This window comes from Salvelinus sp. IW2-2015, linkage group LG13 (genome assembly GCF_002910315.2).
Source record: "Salvelinus sp. IW2-2015 linkage group LG13, ASM291031v2, whole genome shotgun sequence".
Taxonomy (NCBI): Eukaryota; Metazoa; Chordata; class Actinopteri; order Salmoniformes; family Salmonidae; genus Salvelinus; species Salvelinus sp. IW2-2015.
The window spans coordinates 22,803,903-22,822,820 of NC_036853.1; the positions used below are offsets into that span (position 1 = coordinate 22,803,903).

The following is an 18,918-nucleotide window of genomic DNA, read 5'->3' on the forward strand; positions in this document are numbered from 1 at the left end:
TCAACGTAAGCTAAATATGATGTGGTTCTGATTTCTCTCTCTCTCTGTGTGTGTGTGTGTGTGTGTGTGTGTGTGTTGTGTGTGTGGTGTGTGTGTGTGTGTGTGTGTGTGTGTGTGTGTGTGTGTGTGTGTGTGTGTGTGTGTGTGTGTGTGTGTGTGTGTGTGTGTGTGTGTGTGTGTGTGTGTGTGTGTGTGTGTGTGTGTGTGTGTGTGTGTGTGTGTGTGTGTGTGTGTGCGTTCCTGCAAGTAGAAAAAACATGTTGACTCACCCTACTTGTAGAAACGCCAATGCCATCCTCCTTTCTTTTATCTTGACGAAACAGCACATGCTTTTAGTTGTTGTCCTAGGCTACCTGGCTAAAATGCTTACTCGCTAGCCTAACATCCTATCATGGGCAACGATGAGTCATCTAGTTAACATTAGCCTACTACATCTAGCAACATATTAAACTTCCATCCTCTCAGGCCAGGGGCACAATGTATTCATTTATGGTTGGATCATAATCACCATTATCATCATTGGCCAGTACGGAGATTTAAGTAAAACCACAAGTCCAAATCCCTATCGCCATCCATGGCTAATTTAGGAATGGGACGATTTTAACTAGCTAGCTAGGCACAAGAGGACAACAACACAACGAGATGCAACAATTCAAGTTTTTTCTGTCAATGACGTTTTGCTTTTGACGTGATGTGATTGGTGTGAAGCCAAATCCCGTGGACACTTTTTTTTTTGGTATGCCAGGACCATTCACAGTTGAGCTCACTCAATTTAGCTCAACGCTGACAGGCTATTATTTCATACCGTAATGACCTGACTAGATCATAAAGGAACAAGATACCCCACAAGCCAACTGTGACCTTCTCTTGTGAAGCCCAGATGTAAGAGAGAGCTAAACCTCTAAACAATGGCTAAACCTGGTCTTAACTTCCAATGCAATACAATACTTTTTTTATCAAGGGAGGACAAATGCTCGCTGGCTTCCCTTGCACTCAATGCTACGGGCGGCAACAATGTCATACTCTTTTTGACCAGACAGCATCAGATAGATGGGCTACACATAGAGAGACAGGGGGCGCTGTTTCGCTTGGTCGAACGCTTTATCCTGTGAGATACATTCAGCCTCTTGCGAATTGAAGGAACATTCTGAAACACAGAGAGACAAAATATAAATGATATATATATATTTGTTGTACATTTTTTGGGGAAGCCTGGATTCCCTTGGCAGCCATGAATACATGCCAATGTCTACTGAACCAGTCTATTGCATACACATTACTACTATCTGTCAGATCAACTATTGGTGGACTTTATCCCCAGGCTGCCAATGCAAATTGTGGCTGCAGGCAATGAATCTAATTGAAATGCTTGTTGTTATTGTTATAGCTGTCTGCTAACGACCTCCGGATTCAGTCCAACACAACGTCAACACCAGTTGATCCTAGTACTTCAACGCAATACCCCGCTGCTGCACTGTGTCTTTAAGACATTCAACTGCATGTGTAGCAAGCCTTCACTCAGCCATTTACAAGCGCGAGCACTTCAGAGAGTAGACACTGATAAAGCACCGCAATATAGATGGAATTGTAATAATGGAATACCACTGGGTACTGTTTTCTGTCTTGTTGCAGTTAACCTTCCAAACAGGTAAGACATAATATTGGTCAACATTGTCTCTCTGCCAACTGTTGTGGGCTAGTTGTTGTTTTACAGAAGTTTATTGATCACACTTCACGAACATGATCACCTTGGTCACTACACTAAATTGCATTTTTGCCACTGTTTGGTTCATTGTAATTTTGTTAGTTTTTCATGTGGACTATAAATATGTAATTTCTATTCAGTTAAGGATTGTATTGTAGCCTAAACTACACACATTTTCAGCAGGTTATAACTTTGTATAGTCTATAATTTTGTCAACACAGGTCGTTCGGGATGTAGAGATAGCCTGCCTACCTGTTGGTTACCCTGTAACGTTACCTTGACAATTTTCAGTTAGTCACTGAAACCTAATGAGGAAATTGGATATTTGTGCGCTGAGCATCAGTTTGTGTTCCTCTCAATTATTAATCTAGCAGGCCGTGCACAGTACGGAGACATTGGCAAAAAGTAAATAAACAGCGATTTATTTATGGAGAGATTTATAATTGACCTCATTGTGGGGTAAAGTAAAGATTTAGACATTACAATTAGGAATCGTTCTTCTTAAAATAATGAAACTTGTTGTTTTGATAAACTATATGATTTGGGAATAGGACAGGTATCCTAGTCATAATGCACAACATTAGTTCAACAGCCAAGTATTAGGCGTATATGTATATGCTCGCTAAATTGCTATTTTCCAAGAGCATCGGGACATTGGCGTAGAAAGCGCTGCGCTGATCAGTTGCTGTTGTCAAGTCTTGTCATCTCAGGGATGACTGTAATTATGGAAATGTATACGAATTCCTTGGAAGTATGAAAATTAACACGGGCAGTGGAATTGTCGACAAATTGGTTTTGCATAGACCTACTGTCGGCCTGTGAATGTTTATAGATTTTTTGATAACCATTATACAGAGGCTTTTGTCATATTTTTTTATATCAACATTCCCACTAAAACTCAGTTTTGTACGCCTTGGAATGGTGTTTTGATGTTGGGACTTCAGGTGCCATGAAAAAGTATTTGACATGATTTACAACATGCCTCACCTGTGAATGAGCAGTATTGAGCTGTGAGTGGTAGGCCTATCTCCTATGCTTGTAATTGCTTACATCGTTAAAGAATAAATCCAAACACCCACTTGAAAACACAACAGGCAAAGGCAGATACAAAATGTCAGTGATCCTGTGAAGGGATGGGGGAGTTTGTCTACAGGGTGGGTGGGGGTTGGTTTGTGGTCTGTTACAAAGAGTGGCGCGAAGTGCGTTGTCCCTGGTACGTCTTTGTCCTGGATGTACAGCCCAGGCAAGTTCTGCTTCTCGCCTGTGCAGGGGTTATTTTCACCAGTTGTATTCTGCAGGTGGAGTTTATTTTGTTCTGACTGCAGGTGATTTTCCTTTTCCACATACATTCTGCTAAATTCAATTTAGGCTGTATTCCAGTGGTGGTCAGGGAGGATTTATTTTAATTGTTATGAGTGTGCCCTTATTTCCACTACAGCATATTGGATGGCCGTCATTCATATTCCACTCACCCAGCTCAATGTAACATCAATAGGTTTAGACTACTACATGATACTATACTTCAATTAGCCCTATACCCATCATGAAGTTGCTACAACCTATCCTACAAATTAAAGTGTATAACGGTTGAGAGACAAATTGGAGTAATCAAGGTAACAGATAGAGACACATTCAATACCACCTTGCACAATCTTGCCTGCATCTATCTAGCCCAGGGATGGGCAACTCCAGTCCTCGGGGGTCTGATTGGTGTCACACTTTTGCCCCAGTTCCAGCTAACACACATGAGTCCAATAATCAACTAATCATGATCTTCAGTTTAGAATACAATTAGTTTAATCATGTGTGTTTGCTAGGGATGGGGAAAATCTGTGACACCACGCCGGCCCCGGTAGAACTGGAGTTTCCCATCTAGCTGATCTAGGGTGTAATCATTAGTCCAAACAATGTGCCAAATTCAGTTAGGTCCCTCCCCATTTCGTTCCGTTTAAGAATTTGTTTTTGCAACAGAATCGGGGGAATGAATACACCCCTGATCACCCGCACATAGCAGTCACATACAGCATCATCACTTTCCTCGATGTCTAATTCCTTCTCAAATCTACGTGCTCTATTCCTCTCACCTTTTCCCTTCGTTTGTGGACTTCAGTGCACAACACAACAGCTGTCTGTGACCAGGCGCAAAAGCCTATCCAAGACAAACCTTCAAACTCTAACTGCTAACCGCTACACAGTTTACACTGTTGTCACCAAATTAACGTTATAGTCAACAAACTAGCGCTAACGCGTCAGTAAACCCACAATCCAATCCATGTGTAAAATCACGCAGTACAGTGTACGGTAAGGAGTTTAGCAGTTACACCAGCTGGTCGCGGTGGCAATAAATTAATAAAATCGAAAGCTTATCTTGGCTTGGAAGAGTTGCAGTGTTGGATAGCCTTGGCCAGCTAGCTTTCATAAATAACATGCATCTCTGTTTGAGTCAGGTTGAGTAAATCAAATCAAATGTTATTACTTACAAGCCCTTAACCAGCAATGCAGTTTTAAGAAAAATAAGAGTTAAGAAAATATTTACTAAATAACCTAAAGTAAAAAAATTCATGAGTAACAATAAAATAGCAATAATGAGGCTATATACAGGTACTGGTACCGAGTCATTGTACAGATTGGTCGAAGTAATTGAGGTTATATGTACATGTAGGTAGGGGAAAAGTGACTATGCATAGATAATAAACAACGAGTAGCAGCAGCATAAAAAAAGGTGTGATGGGTCAATGCAAATAGTCCGGGTAGCCATTTGATTGGCTGTTCAGCAGTTTTATGGCTTGGGGGTAGAAGCTGTTATTAAGAAGCCTTTCGGACCTAGTCTTGGCGCTCTGCTAAATTAGCGCCATTATCTAAGTACCGGTAAGTGAAAGGTAAACTAAGAAGAAAATAAATCCAACTAAATCTCTCTCTCTGCTGCTTCTCCTTCATTTTTGAAGAAATGAATTTGTTCAAAACTGTTCAACTATTGTCTTTCCCTCCCTTTGAGTCAACTACTCACCACACTTGATGCACCACAGTGCTAGCTAGCTGTAGCTCAGTGAAGTCGTCATAATTGCTGTGTAAATCTATGGAAGGGGGTGAGAACTACAGATTAACATGGTTAACCGGGATCCCAGGACTGTCCCAGGAAAACTCTACACATTTCCCAAAAATTAAATGACACGACCTGGGAAATTAAAACACTTTTTCCCAATGTCACACTAATGCCATTCCACAAAATACACAACCTGCGCAGCAGCAGATGAGCAAAAAATAAAATAGCACATTATCCAAACAGGTTGTCACATGGAAGCCTTTAGCCTAGTGTATCTACTTCACACAGTCACAATCAACTCAAAGAACACGCATCATTGACACTGCAGGACTGCACATGCAACCCGCATGCAGATAGTAAACCCTACAGGAAACTTATACAGTATAGGCTACAAAATAGTGTGTGCCTCTTTGAGCTGTCATTGTGACTCTTGACAGTCACAAATTTGATAAGCCTATGTTAGGGCTGGGCTATATGTCCTAAAAATAATATCTCTATTTTTACTAACTTGTACAGTTGAAGTCGGAAGTTTACATACACCTTAACCAAATACATTTAAATTCAGTTTTTCACAATTCCTGACATTTAATCCTAGTAAAAATTCCCTGTTTTAGGTCAGTTAGGATCACCACTTTATTTTAAGAATGTGAAATGTCAGAATAATAGTGGAGAGAATTATTTATTTCAGTTTTTATTTCTATCATCACATTTCCACTGGGTCAGAAGTTTACATACACTCAATTAGTATTTGGTAGCATTGCCTTTAAATTGTTTAACTTGGGTCAAACGTTTCGGGCAGCCTTCCACAAGCTTCCCACCAATAAGTTGGGTGAATTTTGGACCATTCCTCCTGACAGAGCTGATTTGTAGGCCTTCTTGCTCGCACATGCTTTTTCAGTTCTGCCCACAAATTTTCTATAGGATTGAGGTCAGGGCTTTGTGATGGCCACTCCAATACTTTGACTTTGTTGTCCTTAAGCCATTTTGCCGCAACTTTGGACTTATGCTTGGGGTCATTGTCCATTTGGAAGACCCATTTGCGACCAAGCTTTAACTTCCTGAATGATGTCTTGAGATGTTGCTTCAATATATCCACATAATTTTCCTTTCTCATGAAGCCATATATTTTGTGAAGTGCACCAGTCCCTCCTGCAGCAAAGCACCCCCACAACATGATGCTGCCACCCCGTGCTTCACGGTTGGGATCGTGTTCTTCGGCTTGCCAGCCTCCCCCCTTTACCTCCAAACATAACGATGGTCATTATGCCCAAACAGTTCTATTTTTGTTTCATCAGACCAGAGGACATTTCTCCAAAAAGTACGATCTTTGTCCACACGTGCAGTTGCAAACCGTAGTCTGGCTTTTTTATGGCGGTTTTGGAGCAGTGGCTTCTTCCTTGCTGAGCGGCCTTTCAGTTTATGTCAATATAGGACTCGTTTTACTGTGGATACCTTTACCTGTTTCCTACAGCATCGTCAATAGGTACTTTGCTGTTATTCTGGGATTGATTTGCCCTTTTCGCACCAAAGTACATTCATCTCTCGGAGACAGAACGCGTCTCCTTACTGAGCGGTGTGATGGCTGCGTGGTCCCATAGTGTTTATACTTGCATACTATTGTTTGTACAGAGGAACGTGGTACCTTCAGGTCTTTGGAAATTGCTCCCAAGGATTAACCAGACTTGTGGAGGTCTACCATTTTTTTCTGAGGTCTTGGCTGGCTGATTTCTTTTGATTTTCCCATGATGTCAAGCAAAGAGGCACTGACTTTGAAGGTAGGCCTTGAAATACATCCACAGGTACACCTCCAATTGACTCACATGATTTCAATTAGCCTATCAGAATCTTCTAAAGCCATGACATCATTTTCTGGAATTTTCCAAGCTGTTTAAATGCACAGTCAACTTAGAGTATGTAAACGTCTGACCCACTGGAATTGTGATGCAGTGAATTATAAGTGAAATAATCTGTCTGTAAACAATTGTTGGGAAAATTACTTGTGTCATGCACACAGTAGATGTCCTAACCGACTTGCCAAAACTATAGTTTGTAACAAGAAATGTGTGGAGTGGTTGAAAAACGAGTTTTAATGACTCCAACCTAAATGTATGTAAACTTCTGACTTCAACTGAATACAGTATATTTAAAAAAAAAAATGTTTTCCCTACACAAACTTTGTTGTACAGTTAAAGGTCAAATACACTGCATTCCAAACAGTGAGCAATAATCTAATGAATTCAGGGCATGTGAAATTATACCTACGCTAAGTATGAGCCTTCCACAACCTTAAGACCCACAATTTTTTTAATTTAACTAGGCAAGTCAGTTAGGAACAAATTCTTATTTACAATGACGGCCTAGGAACAGTGGGTTAACTGTCTTGTTCAGGAGCAGAACAACAGATTTTCACCTTGTCAGCTCGGGGATTCAATCTAGCAACCTTTCGGTTAATTGCCCAACGCTCTAACCACGAGGCTACCTGCTGCCCTAATAACTAAATGATTTTATCAAAATAGTTTAACCTGCTTTTTTGCAATAATCACTGATATGGCTTTCAAGTCTGTCTATTAAAATGCCTTTTTTGTTAAAAATGTAACCAGAACCATGCATAATGCACATTCACTAATAATGACTAACTTCTTGTAGCAGTCATTATAGAAAATTAACACCGGTCTCATAAACAATCTCTTAAGCACAAGCCCACGAGCTAGTGAGGAAGTAGCCAGGTAATCTTTATTTTTCAAGTTTAGCCCCCTTGGATCTACTTGCTAGCTAACAAGGTAGAACAGTTGAATTGTTATGAACACACCCTTCTGTCCATCTCCAACTGTTTGAACAGCATGCTAACCTGTCCACTTTGTTCAGATGTTGAAATCAAGTGGCCTACATAATTTCTCAGAATAAGAACGAGTTGCCAATTTTTTGTATAACTATGCTTTATGCTTATTGCACATTTATAAAACACAGACTAGACAGCTAGCATAACGGTCTTTGTCTGAAATGCTGCTGTGTTACATGGTACCACAATGCCACGCGCGACAAACTGAGCAATAATTATCCAGAATCTATGTGAATTGATACTCCTGTTTTAGTAGTGTCTGCTCTCTATGCAGTTTGAGATGTTGCGACATAAAAAGGGTATTGTTAGAAATGTTAACCTGTCTGGGAACGTTCCGCTAGCGGAACCCCTCGCCAACAGCCAATGAAATTGCAGGGCGCCAAATTCAATCAAATCAAATCTCATAATTCAAATTTCTCAAACATACAAGTATTAGACACCATTTTAAAGATAAACTTCTCGGTAATCCACCACAGTGTCTGATTTCAAAAAGGCTTTTCGGCGAAAGCACCACATATCATTATGTTAGGTCAGCAACTAGTCACAGAAAGCATACAGCCATTTCCAACCAAAGAGAGGACTCACCAAAAAGCAGAAATAGAGATAAAATTAATCACTAACCTTTGATATTCTTCATCAGATGACACTCCCGGGACAACATGTTACACAATACATGTATGTTTTGTTCGATCAAGTTCATATTTATATCCAAAAACCTCAGTTTACATTTGGCTTTGCCTCCAAAACATCCCGTGAATTTGCACAGAGCCACWTCAATTTACAGAAATACTCATAATAAACTTTGATAAAAGATACAAGTATTATGCACAGAATTATAGATATACTTCTCCTTAATGCAACCGCTTTGTCAGATTTCAAAAAAGTTTTACGGAAAAAGCAAATCATGCAATAATCTGAGTACGGCGCTCAGAGACCAAAACAAGCCAAACATATAGCCGCCATGTTGCGGAGTCAACAGAAGTCAGAAATAGTATTATAAATATTCACTTACCTTTGATGACCTTCATCAGAATGCACTCCCAGGAATCCCAGTTCCACAATACATTTTTGATTTGTTCGACAACGTCCATAATTTATGTCCAAATACCTCCTTTTTGTTTGCGCGTTTAGCCCAGTAATCCAAATGCTCAATGCGCGATCGCTTAGTTCAGACGCAAAGTCAAAAAAGTAATATTACAGTTCGTAGAAACATGTCAAACGAAGTATAGAATCAATCTTTAGGATGTTTTTATCATAAATCTTCAATAATGTTCCAACCGGAGAATTCCTTTGTCTTCAGAAATGCAATGGAACTCAAGCTAACTATCATGTGAACGCGCATGGTCAGCTCTTGGCACTCTGCCAGACCACTGACTCAATCCCCTCTCATTCCCCCTCCTTTACAGTAGAAGCATCAAACAAGGTTCTAAAGACTGTTGACATCTAGTGGAAGCCTTAGGAAGTGCAATTTGACCCCATATATTTGATAGGCAAAGAGTTGAAAAACTACAAACCTCAGATTTCCCACTTCCTGGTTGGATTTTTCTCAGGTTTTCACCTGCCATATGAGTTCTGTTGTACTCACAGACATCATTCAAACAGTTTTAGAAACTTCAGAGTGTTTCCCATCCAAATCTACTAATAATATGCATATATTAGCAACTGGGACTGAGTAGTAGGCAGTTTACTCTGGGCACGCTTTTCATCCAAACGTGAAAATGCCGCCCCCTATCCCAAACAGGTTAACTTCTCAATGTGTTTGTGTCCATATGACCGATTCTGTTGGACCAAAACTCAAATGCAAATAGTGAGTTGAAACCTCTTGTCAGAGAGGAAGAGGTGACCTCTCATCTTTGTTGTTGTGAGTGGCAGGGGGAGGATCTTGGTGTGTGGTGGTGTGTGTGTGTGTGTGTGTGTGTGTGTGTGTGTGTGTGTGTGTGTGTGTGTGTGTGTGTGTGTGTGTGTGTGTGTGTGTGTGTGTGTGTGTGGTGTGTGTGTGTGTGTGTGTGTGTGTGTGTGTGTGTGTGTGTGTGTGTGTGTGTAGAGGTTTCACTCTCACCAAAACTATCCAAAATAAGCCCACTGTTGCCTGCCTTCCCGCCTTTGGGACAATGACTCCCATTGTTGGGGCGGAGACATGAACATCTCAACATTATATACAGATCTCTGGTGTAGGGAAGGCACAGAAAGGAGCAAAGGAGACGAGACCAAAAATACATGAGAAGAAACGGGGATAAACGCTCATAAAACATTTTACTCCCCAAAAAACTTGATTCTTGCGATACAGGCATTTGGAATTTAATGTGCAAAAACATACATTTGAATTAATCAAATGTATTTTATATATCGCCCTAGCCTATGCACAATTCACTACATAGGATCTCTGTCACAGACATGAAGCCTGTTAACAATTCAGAGAGGCATGAGGGAAAATTCTGTCTCCTGTCCTAGAGCCTATTTCCCTATCCAATCCCAATCCCACTGAAACCCAAAATCCTGACTCCTGTATTGCATGAACATTCCTAACTTTTTTCTGTAATCCATAGGTTATATTATCAAAGCATGTCTCTCACCTATGCATGTTAAAATACCGCTATAAGATGTCTCGTACTTGCTGCCCATATGAGAGATTCGGTAGAGAATGTGTGATCAACAAACAGTATAATAGTAGATATGGATATTTTTTTTAACACCGTTGGTCCCCGTTAAGATACTTTTGGCCATGTTGTGTATCAAGGTATGTGGACATCTACTCGTCGAACATCTCATTCCAAAATCATGGACATTAATATAGAGTTGGCCTCCCCTTTGCTGCTGTAACAACCTCCACTCTTCTGGGAAGGCTTTCCACTAGATGTTGGAACATTGCTGCGGGGTCTTGGGCTCTGTGCAGGCCAGTCAAGTTCTTCCACACCAATCTCGACAAATCATTTCTGTATGGACCTCGCTTTATGCACGGGGGCATTGTCATGCTGAAACAGGAAAGAGCCTTCCCCAAACTGTTACCACAGAATCGTCTAGAATGTAATTGTAGGCTGTAGCATTAACATTTCCCTTCACTGGAACTAAGGGGTCTAGCCCGAACCATGAAAAACAGCCCCAGACCATTATTCCTCCTCCACCAAACTTTACAGTTGGCACTATGCATTCGGGCAGGTAGTGCTCTCTTGGCATCCGCCAAACCCAGATTATTCCCTCGGACTGCCAGATGGTGAAGCGTTATTCATTACTCCTGAGAACGCGTTCCCACTTCTCCAGAATCCAATGGCGGTGAGCTTTACACCACTCCAGCCGACACTTGGCATTGCGCATGGTGATCTTAGGCTTGTGTGCGGCTGCTCGGCCATGAAAACCCATTTCATGAAGCTCCAGACAAACAGTTATTGTGCTGACGTTGCTTCCAGAGGCAGTTTGGAACTCGGCAGTGAGTGTTGCAACTGAGGCACTCTGCGGCCCTGTTCTGTGAGCTTGTGTGGCCTTATACTTCGCAGCTGGGCCGTTGTTGCTCCTAGACGTTTCCACTTCATAATAACAGCACTTACAGTTGACCAGGGCAGCTCCAGCAGGGCAGAAATTTGATGAACTGACTTGTTGGAAATATGGCATCCTATGACTCTTCAGTACTCTATCATTAGTAAATATCAGTTTCATTTGCTCTGTAATCTTTACATAGTGGTACAGCCAAGCCGACACAAAGGCGCAAGCGCTGGCATAGTAACCATATCTTGGTTTAAACGGTATAAATGGGCACTTATGTTTTTTGCTGTATTTCTCTGGATAAATATGAATTATTCCCGGTATTGAAACTTGGTAGATTTTCGGGGAAATATGAATCCCTAGTGAGAACAATGAGGAGGAGGATGGAAAATAGCTGTCCTCCGGCTACTCCGGGGTGCTACCCTAGAGGGTGTTGTTGAGCTACTGCAGACCATTGCAAAACTGTGTTTTAAATTAAATCGTTATTTTGTGACGTGAATATATTTAGTATAGTTTTATCTAAAAAGGATAACTTTTTGAATGTTTCACTATGTTTATGAAATTCATTGAGTAATATGGTCCTCATCCTTGCTCGTCTGAGTAGCCTCCATTGCTATATTAAGTGATCTGGTTTTTACTATTTTATACAAAAAAGAAAAACATTTCAGTCGGTTTGAGAGCCAAAGGGTGCCTAGGGAATGGAACGGGAGAGAACTTGGTTGGCCTTCAAAGCAAAATCAATATGACTCTCTGCCAGTGCTGATATTGCTGCAGGTAGATTTCAAGTTGTGCTAAGAATTGTACATGGTGCATAGTTTTACATCTTTGCCAAAGCAATAACTCTCCTGACATTTTTCAGTCATGAAGTGGTGTCAATATATTGATGGGAGGGCTATGATAATGAGTTGTATTACTATCAAAATGCATGCAAAACAAGCTGAGATGAGGCTCTCATCTACCCATCCTCTGTATTGACATACATTTCTAACCGACTATTACTGTTGAAGTACCTGCTGTGCACTCTTTGCTGTTAAAGATACAGGTAACTGCTAAAATAAAGGAAATACTTGAGAAAAAGGGATACAAAATATATTGAAAGCAGTTGCTTCCACATAGCTGTGGTTCCTGAGTTAATTAAGCAAATAACATTCCATCATGCTTAGGGTCATGTATAACATTTTGGCTACAATGGCTAGAAGAAGAGGCCTCAAGTCTCAAAGGAGCATAGGGGGTTTAAAGGGTGTTTGTGTGTGCGTGCGTGTGTTAGAGTATGTGAGTGATTTTATCTATGTGTGTCTCAGTCATCAGATCTCAACCTAATTGAACACTTTTGGGAGATTCTGGAGCGGCCCCCCGAGACAGCGTTTTTCTACCACCATCAACAAAACACCAAATTATGGAATATCTCGTGGAAGAATGGTGTCACATCCCTCCAATAAAGTTCCAGGCCCTTGTAGAATCTATGCCAAGGTGCTTTAAAGCTGTGCTAGCGACTCGTGGTGGCCCAACACCCTATTAACACACACTTATGTTGGTGTTTCCTTTATTTTGGCAGTTACTTATTTACTCCGTTCTGTGAAACATACCTGTACTCTTAACGTTTTACCCATCTAAACACAAATGAGAGTGAAAGCCTCCCATGTACAGTAAAACTGAAATACCATTAGCCTATAGATACTGATCAAGGTCCGTTGGAAACTAACTGTTGTCAGTCGTGAGGACTGTGTGTGTTATAATAAAATGTTCAGCAGTGGTGTAGTGGTGCCTGGAGAAATGGGTATACTTTAATTTTGCCCAAAATTTCCCAGCGAAGGAAAGGCGCCCTGTGTGAAAAATTCTATGAGAAAGAGTGACACACTGAATGACCTAAAATTATAAATCCCATGTTGGTCTTTCACAGTCAGGCCAATTCAAGCTGTACTGTGCAAGTAGACTTATAGTAGGCCTACTATTGAAACAGATAAATGAGGCTGTCAACTGAGTCAGAAATTCACCGGTTTCAGATTTTACAGGTTTTAATGTTTTTGTTCTCAAAGTAACACTTTTTTAAACAGAAAAACAACCAAATGGAATGTTCTAAGTCCATAACAATGCTTAAACCACATCAGGAGACCACTTTTAAGGTCTGGGAAAACTCCGAGAATTTGAGATTTTTTTGTGTAGTTACCCTTTAATTCAAGTGTGCAGGCACCTAGAACGGTTGTTTGGTTTGCAGTGTTTTGGTAGCACATGAAAAGGTTTGAAAAATAAATGCACACTGGATTGATGCAAATAATGATATCATTCTACTTTGTAGCTAGTTTAACTGAGAAGGTTTTTGGGAAAGCCTTTCCATCTACCAGAAGACTGTTAGGCCTATCATTAGCTATCACTATATTTTCCTGTTCCTTAATTGTTTGAAACCTGTACGTTTTACTTCATATTATGAGGCATGTCTTACCTTGCTTCAAAGTAACCTATAGCCAAAATCCCACCATAGAAATGTGGAGGCAATATATTTTTATAAAGACTTACTCATATGCATTCTCCTGCTCTAGGCTATTGGTTTTCATTAAACTTTCTTTCATTGTCTAGCAGCCCAAAGCATTATCCTAATCATATTAGCAACTCATGATAGTTGTTGCTTCTTTAAATCCCCCCCCCCTTTCCAATGGATACTTGCATCTCTGTCCATAAAACCGCTCACATGTGTTGGGTACATTTTAGAACGGTGTTTTCCTGCAAATTGCATTTTGGAACAATCACACGTAGGCCTACTGTCCTGTGTACATTGCTGCGCCTAAAATGTGAAGAAATAATAGTTTATCAACATGTTAAGCTAAACATTCTGATCTGTTCCATCAGCCCTATTCATTGATAAGGTGTATACCTCCACTATCACTACTTTGATATGTATCAGTGGGGATTAAGAAGTGGGTATACGCAATGCCCACTGAAAAATAAGTGGGTATACGGTGTATACCGGGATATACCCTGCACTACACCACTGATTTTCAGTGATTCTGTGTATGATATCCAGAGCACAGGAGGTTGGTGGCACCATAATTGGGGAGGGCGGGCTCGTGGTAATGGCTGGAGCAGAATACCTGGAATGGTATCAAATACATCAAACACATGGTTTTCATGAGTTTGATGCCATTCCATTTGCTCCGTTCCAGCCATTATTATGAGCCGTCCTTCCCTCAGCAGCCTCCACTGGTCCAGAGCCTGTTTTATCTATACTGTACTGTAATGAAGATCCCGACCATGTTACTACAGGCAGCTCCAGGCCCACCATCACCCCCAGCAACCCCTACCTGGTCATTCCACTCAATGCCCCCTTCAGTCTGCGTTGCCAGGGTGACCAGGTGATGCGGTGGCAGAGGGAGGACCGTCCAAAGCTGAGGGGCGAGGTGCGGAGTAATGGGGCGTCCGACCTGGAAATCCCCAAAGCTCAGCCTGTCCACATGGGCCGATACATCTGCCTGGAGGAGAGCAGCGGAGAGCAGAGCTCTGTCTACGTCTTTGTCAAAGGTGTGTGTTTCTGACTGAACATACATGCCCACACAGGCACACAGGGCCATGAATGTGAGATGTGTATGTGAGATGTGATATGTTTGGGTTTTTATGTGTATCTGGGTATGAGGGAGTGAGGGAGTGAGTGAGCGATCAAGCAAGCTAGAGAGAGAAAGAGAGGGGTGGGAGAAAGAATGCACATGAGAAAGGTACTTGTTTTTCTCTGATCTTGTAAAACATTTTTTGAGGCAGAACAAGTGATAAAACCTTTTCTTAGAGGGGCATTGTTTGTGGTTGAGTTTGTGCATGAAGGTTTTTACAAGTGTCTCCTGGATTGATAGGTATTTGGATCAGTTTTCAACACTACTTAGACAAGTGCCATGACTGTAGGGCAGTACATCTAGATAGAACTGCTTATTACTTGGAAAGTGCCTACTGTGTGTGTGTGTGTGTGTGTGTGTGTGTGTGTGTGTGTGTGTGTGTGTGTGTGTGTGTGTGTGTGTGTGTGTGTGTGTGTGTGTGTGTGTGTGTGTGTGTGTGTGTGTGTGTGTGTGTGTCAGTGATTGATTGATTATTGCCTAAAGAGCAAACTGGATCTGTATCAATGTTTGGCTAACACAATTAGCACTATCTCCTAATCTGTTCTCTCAGTATTATACATACTATCTCCTAATCTCTTCTCTCAGTATTATACACACTATCTCCTAATCTGTTCTCTCAGTATTATACATACTATCTCCTAATTTCTTCTCTCGGTATTATACATACTATCTCCTCTCCTAATCTCCTCTCTCAGTAGTATGCATATTATCTCCTAATCTCCTCACTCAGTATTATACATACAGTACATACACTCTGTACATCTTTCCATATACACTGTAAAAAAAAAAAGGTGGAACAACGCTGATTGGAAGGATTGAAATCAAATAACAAATTTGACAGATCAATGTGATTTTTGGAATTTAATTGAATGAAAGCTTCTGAATTGCTTCCAACACTTGTGGTGGGGGCAATGTAGCGGCGGCAGCCTAGCAGAAGATTTGGAGGCGTGGTTTACTGGGGGCATGGCTTTCAGGTTGTTCTTTTTGGCTACCCATGAGAGTGAATGTCATTCCAGTTTATGTGCTCTATTGTAATCGACATTCAAACTTAAACTTCTACACTGCCAGGTTTTGTACTGATACTGGCATAACTGCATGTGATACTGAAGAGTGTTTGGTTACAATATTGTGGCTACTAAATATAAAAATATTTTGTAAAAAATATGTTTGTAAACATTATTGAACAAACATTCTACATTTACAGGGAGTATAGTTAATTGCTTGTAACCCAATTGAAGAAATAGGTAATTCCAAATAAAAAATTGTAACGAGATTTTGGACAACATTTGATGTATTTACATGAAATATTAGTTTGTATGTGTTATTTTGTAGGTTGAACCAAAGGGGAAGTGTTGAAAGAAAGAAATGAGTTGCAACTTGAAATATAGGTTTGATAATAATAAAAACAAAACAGTTGCCATTAAATAATATATTTGGTTTCAGAAAATGTAGTATTTATCAATTAAGAAAACCTAAGTGATTTAAAAACAAAAAGTTGATCCAAAGATAATTTTTGTACAGTCTACCTGTGGTTGTTTTCATACCACACTGTTGATTTTAAGTTGTTGTTTTGGCAGATCCTGATAATGCCTTTAGAAAGACTATGGTGTTCAGTATCCTAACTCGTGCGGGAGACAGCGCCTCCATCCCCTGCCTAGCAACTGACCCGGGCGTGGTCAACCTGAGCCTGGAGCCGTGTCATGGCGGTGCCCTCCCTACTGGCCTCCACTATGTTGCCAGCCTGGAGCGGGGCATGGTTATCTTCGACACTAAGAAGGCCTTCGAGGGCTGTTATATCTGCACTGGCAGACTTGGCGGCGCCCACGTTAAATCACATCACTATGATCTGACTGTGCGCCCAGGTAAAAAAACATGATATGTGTGTTATAGGATGTGAAGTACAGTATCCAGATCTTTTATTTGATATTCAACATTTTTTATCTCAGTCCCAGACGCCGCCCCTGTGATTGAGATGCGGGAACCCAAGAGGGTGATCCTGACACGGGGCCAGACTCTTACCTTGACCTGCAGCACCACCAACGTCAACGGAGACATCAAGCTGAAGTGGGCCGCACCGCCCGGCACGGTGAGAACCCTTTGCCCTCTCTCTGGGGGGTTGGCCAGGGAAGCTGGAGGGATACCATGGACAGATCTCCAACAAATTGACTGAAAGAGAGATTGAGATTGGAATTTTATTGGAAAAGCTTAAAAGATACATGTCAAATTCGGGGATATGAAGTTATAACAAAAGCTCTCAGAAGAATGTTTATAAGATTTAGAAGGGACTATAAGAGTTATGAAGGGTTTACAAGAGTCCAAAACGCTCCAAGACTGAAACTTCATTATCTTGAGAAACCAGTGTGAAGGGAGGTTGCAGGACTAAGTTTGTGTGTATATTTACTGAGTCTCAGGCTCGTCACGGTGAGGTGTGTGTTTACACCTGTGTGTGTGCGTGTGTGTGTGAGAAGTTAGCCCTCCTGTCCCCCTGGCCGGAGAGGGAAGGAATGCAGCCCAGGCCAGGATTAACAGGGTTCATCGCTAGACATCTCTGGGTGTTGATTGACAGGATGCCGTGTGGGCTTCGTATCCACAGCAACCGGCGGTGGAGAACGCCTCACGCATCCTGACTGAGCCCATCAAACACGTCCGTAGCGCTAGGCTCTACATCAACTCTGTCAGGGCACGGGATTCTGGGAGATATCGATGTGAGGGTCAGAATGAGAAGGGGATCAACTCTGAGTCAATCTGGCTGGACGTCTATGGTGAGTAAGGCATTACAGTGTATGGTCAATTATGTAAAACTACTGCTGATCAATATTGAAATTCTCAATTTGAATGGGTTGCATTATGTATTTCCATGACGTGAAGCTATCGCGACACTAATTTGAAAACCTAAGTGGAAATGAAGTAGTTTTGTTTAGAATACATCTAGGACATTGTGATGTCTGACTGGTGGGTTGTTTGTCTTCCAGATAGAGGATTCATTAATCTGACTCCGTCAGACAACGGTACAGTGCATGTTCGTGCTGGTGAGAGTCTGTCCCTGCATGTGGACATGGAAGCCTACCCCAAACCACACACCTTCACCTGGAGCTTCTCAGGCCAGCAGCTCAGGAACACCTCCGACCATGTCATCACCACACAGAACCACCAACACAGGTACCACACACACACAAGCACACGCACACACTCACACTAGAAATGAATTATGGCCTCAGAGCTTTTAGTGAGTGGAAGTATTGTGCAGCTAAACTGTGGGAAAATAACTGTCTTTCTGGTGGTAAATATCCATGGGCAGCTTCTGACCTAGGCAGAGCACTGGTGGCTTATTAAAAAAAAATCAGCTTCTATAACGTGAGTTGTTTTTAAAAATGTGTTGTTGTTGATTCAATCACCAGGTACAACATTGTGCTGAGGCTGGTGCGTTTGAAAATGTCAGAGAGTGGAGTCTACACTTTTATGCCTCCAATGGTGACGCAACAGTCAATCAGTCGTTTTCGGTCTACGTAATCAGTAAGTCGTAACATTATATTCTCTAAATGTTTTCTGTGCCCTGGAGCCACACATACATTATGTAAGGAAATGGGCAGTTAGAGACTTAATTTCTACATACTATCAATATGATGTAATTAATCATTAACATGATGTGACATTTATGACTAGATTTTCACGATCATATCACATGTTAAAGCCAACCACTTATTCCCTCCTCCCACCAACCATCAAAACAGTAATCAGAGCATTAAGTTAATTAATGTACAGGCCATAACTAGGGAAAATAGTTGAAGATATTGTTTGCCAATTTACTTCTAATCAATTTTTATTGTACATGCTTGTAAACAACAGGGGTACACTAACAGTGAAATGCTTACTTATGGGCATTCCCAACAATGCAGAATACAAAATTTGTAAAAATTATAATAATAATAGGAAGAAGATTTTTTTTTTACATAAGAATAAATACACAATGACCATGATAGCTTGGTTATATACATGGGGTACCCAGTACCAAGTTGATGTGCAGGGGTATGAGGAAATAGGTAGGGGTAAAGTGACTAGGCAACAGGATAGATAATAGACAGTAGCAGCAGCGTGTGTGATGTGTGTGTGTGTGTGTGTGTGTGTGTGTGTGTGTGTGTGTGTGTGTGTGTGTGTGTGTGTGTGTGTGTGTGTGGTGTGTGTGTGTGTGTCGTGTTGTGTGTGTGTGTGTGTGTTGTGTGTGTGGTGTGTGTGTGTGTGTGTGTGTGCGCGTGGCGTG

At 41.2% G+C, this 18,918-nt stretch overlaps 1 protein-coding gene across 1 annotated transcript in view; it reads left to right on the plus strand.

Moving 5' to 3' along the window:
- Window positions 1-1,451: 1,451 nt before the first annotated feature.
- The window catches only part of kita (KIT proto-oncogene, receptor tyrosine kinase a), a 37,649-nt gene continuing 20,182 nt past the window's right edge, over window positions 1,452-18,918 (plus strand). The window contains 8 exon segments of the mRNA XM_070446192.1: window positions 1,452-1,648; window positions 14,323-14,577; window positions 16,238-16,522; window positions 16,607-16,746; window positions 17,254-17,422; window positions 17,633-17,819; window positions 18,059-18,111; window positions 18,114-18,173. Of these exon segments, the coding sequence (XP_070302293.1) occupies window positions 1,594-1,648; window positions 14,323-14,577; window positions 16,238-16,522; window positions 16,607-16,746; window positions 17,254-17,422; window positions 17,633-17,819; window positions 18,059-18,111; window positions 18,114-18,173 (1,204 nt within the window). The 5' untranslated portion in view covers window positions 1,452-1,593.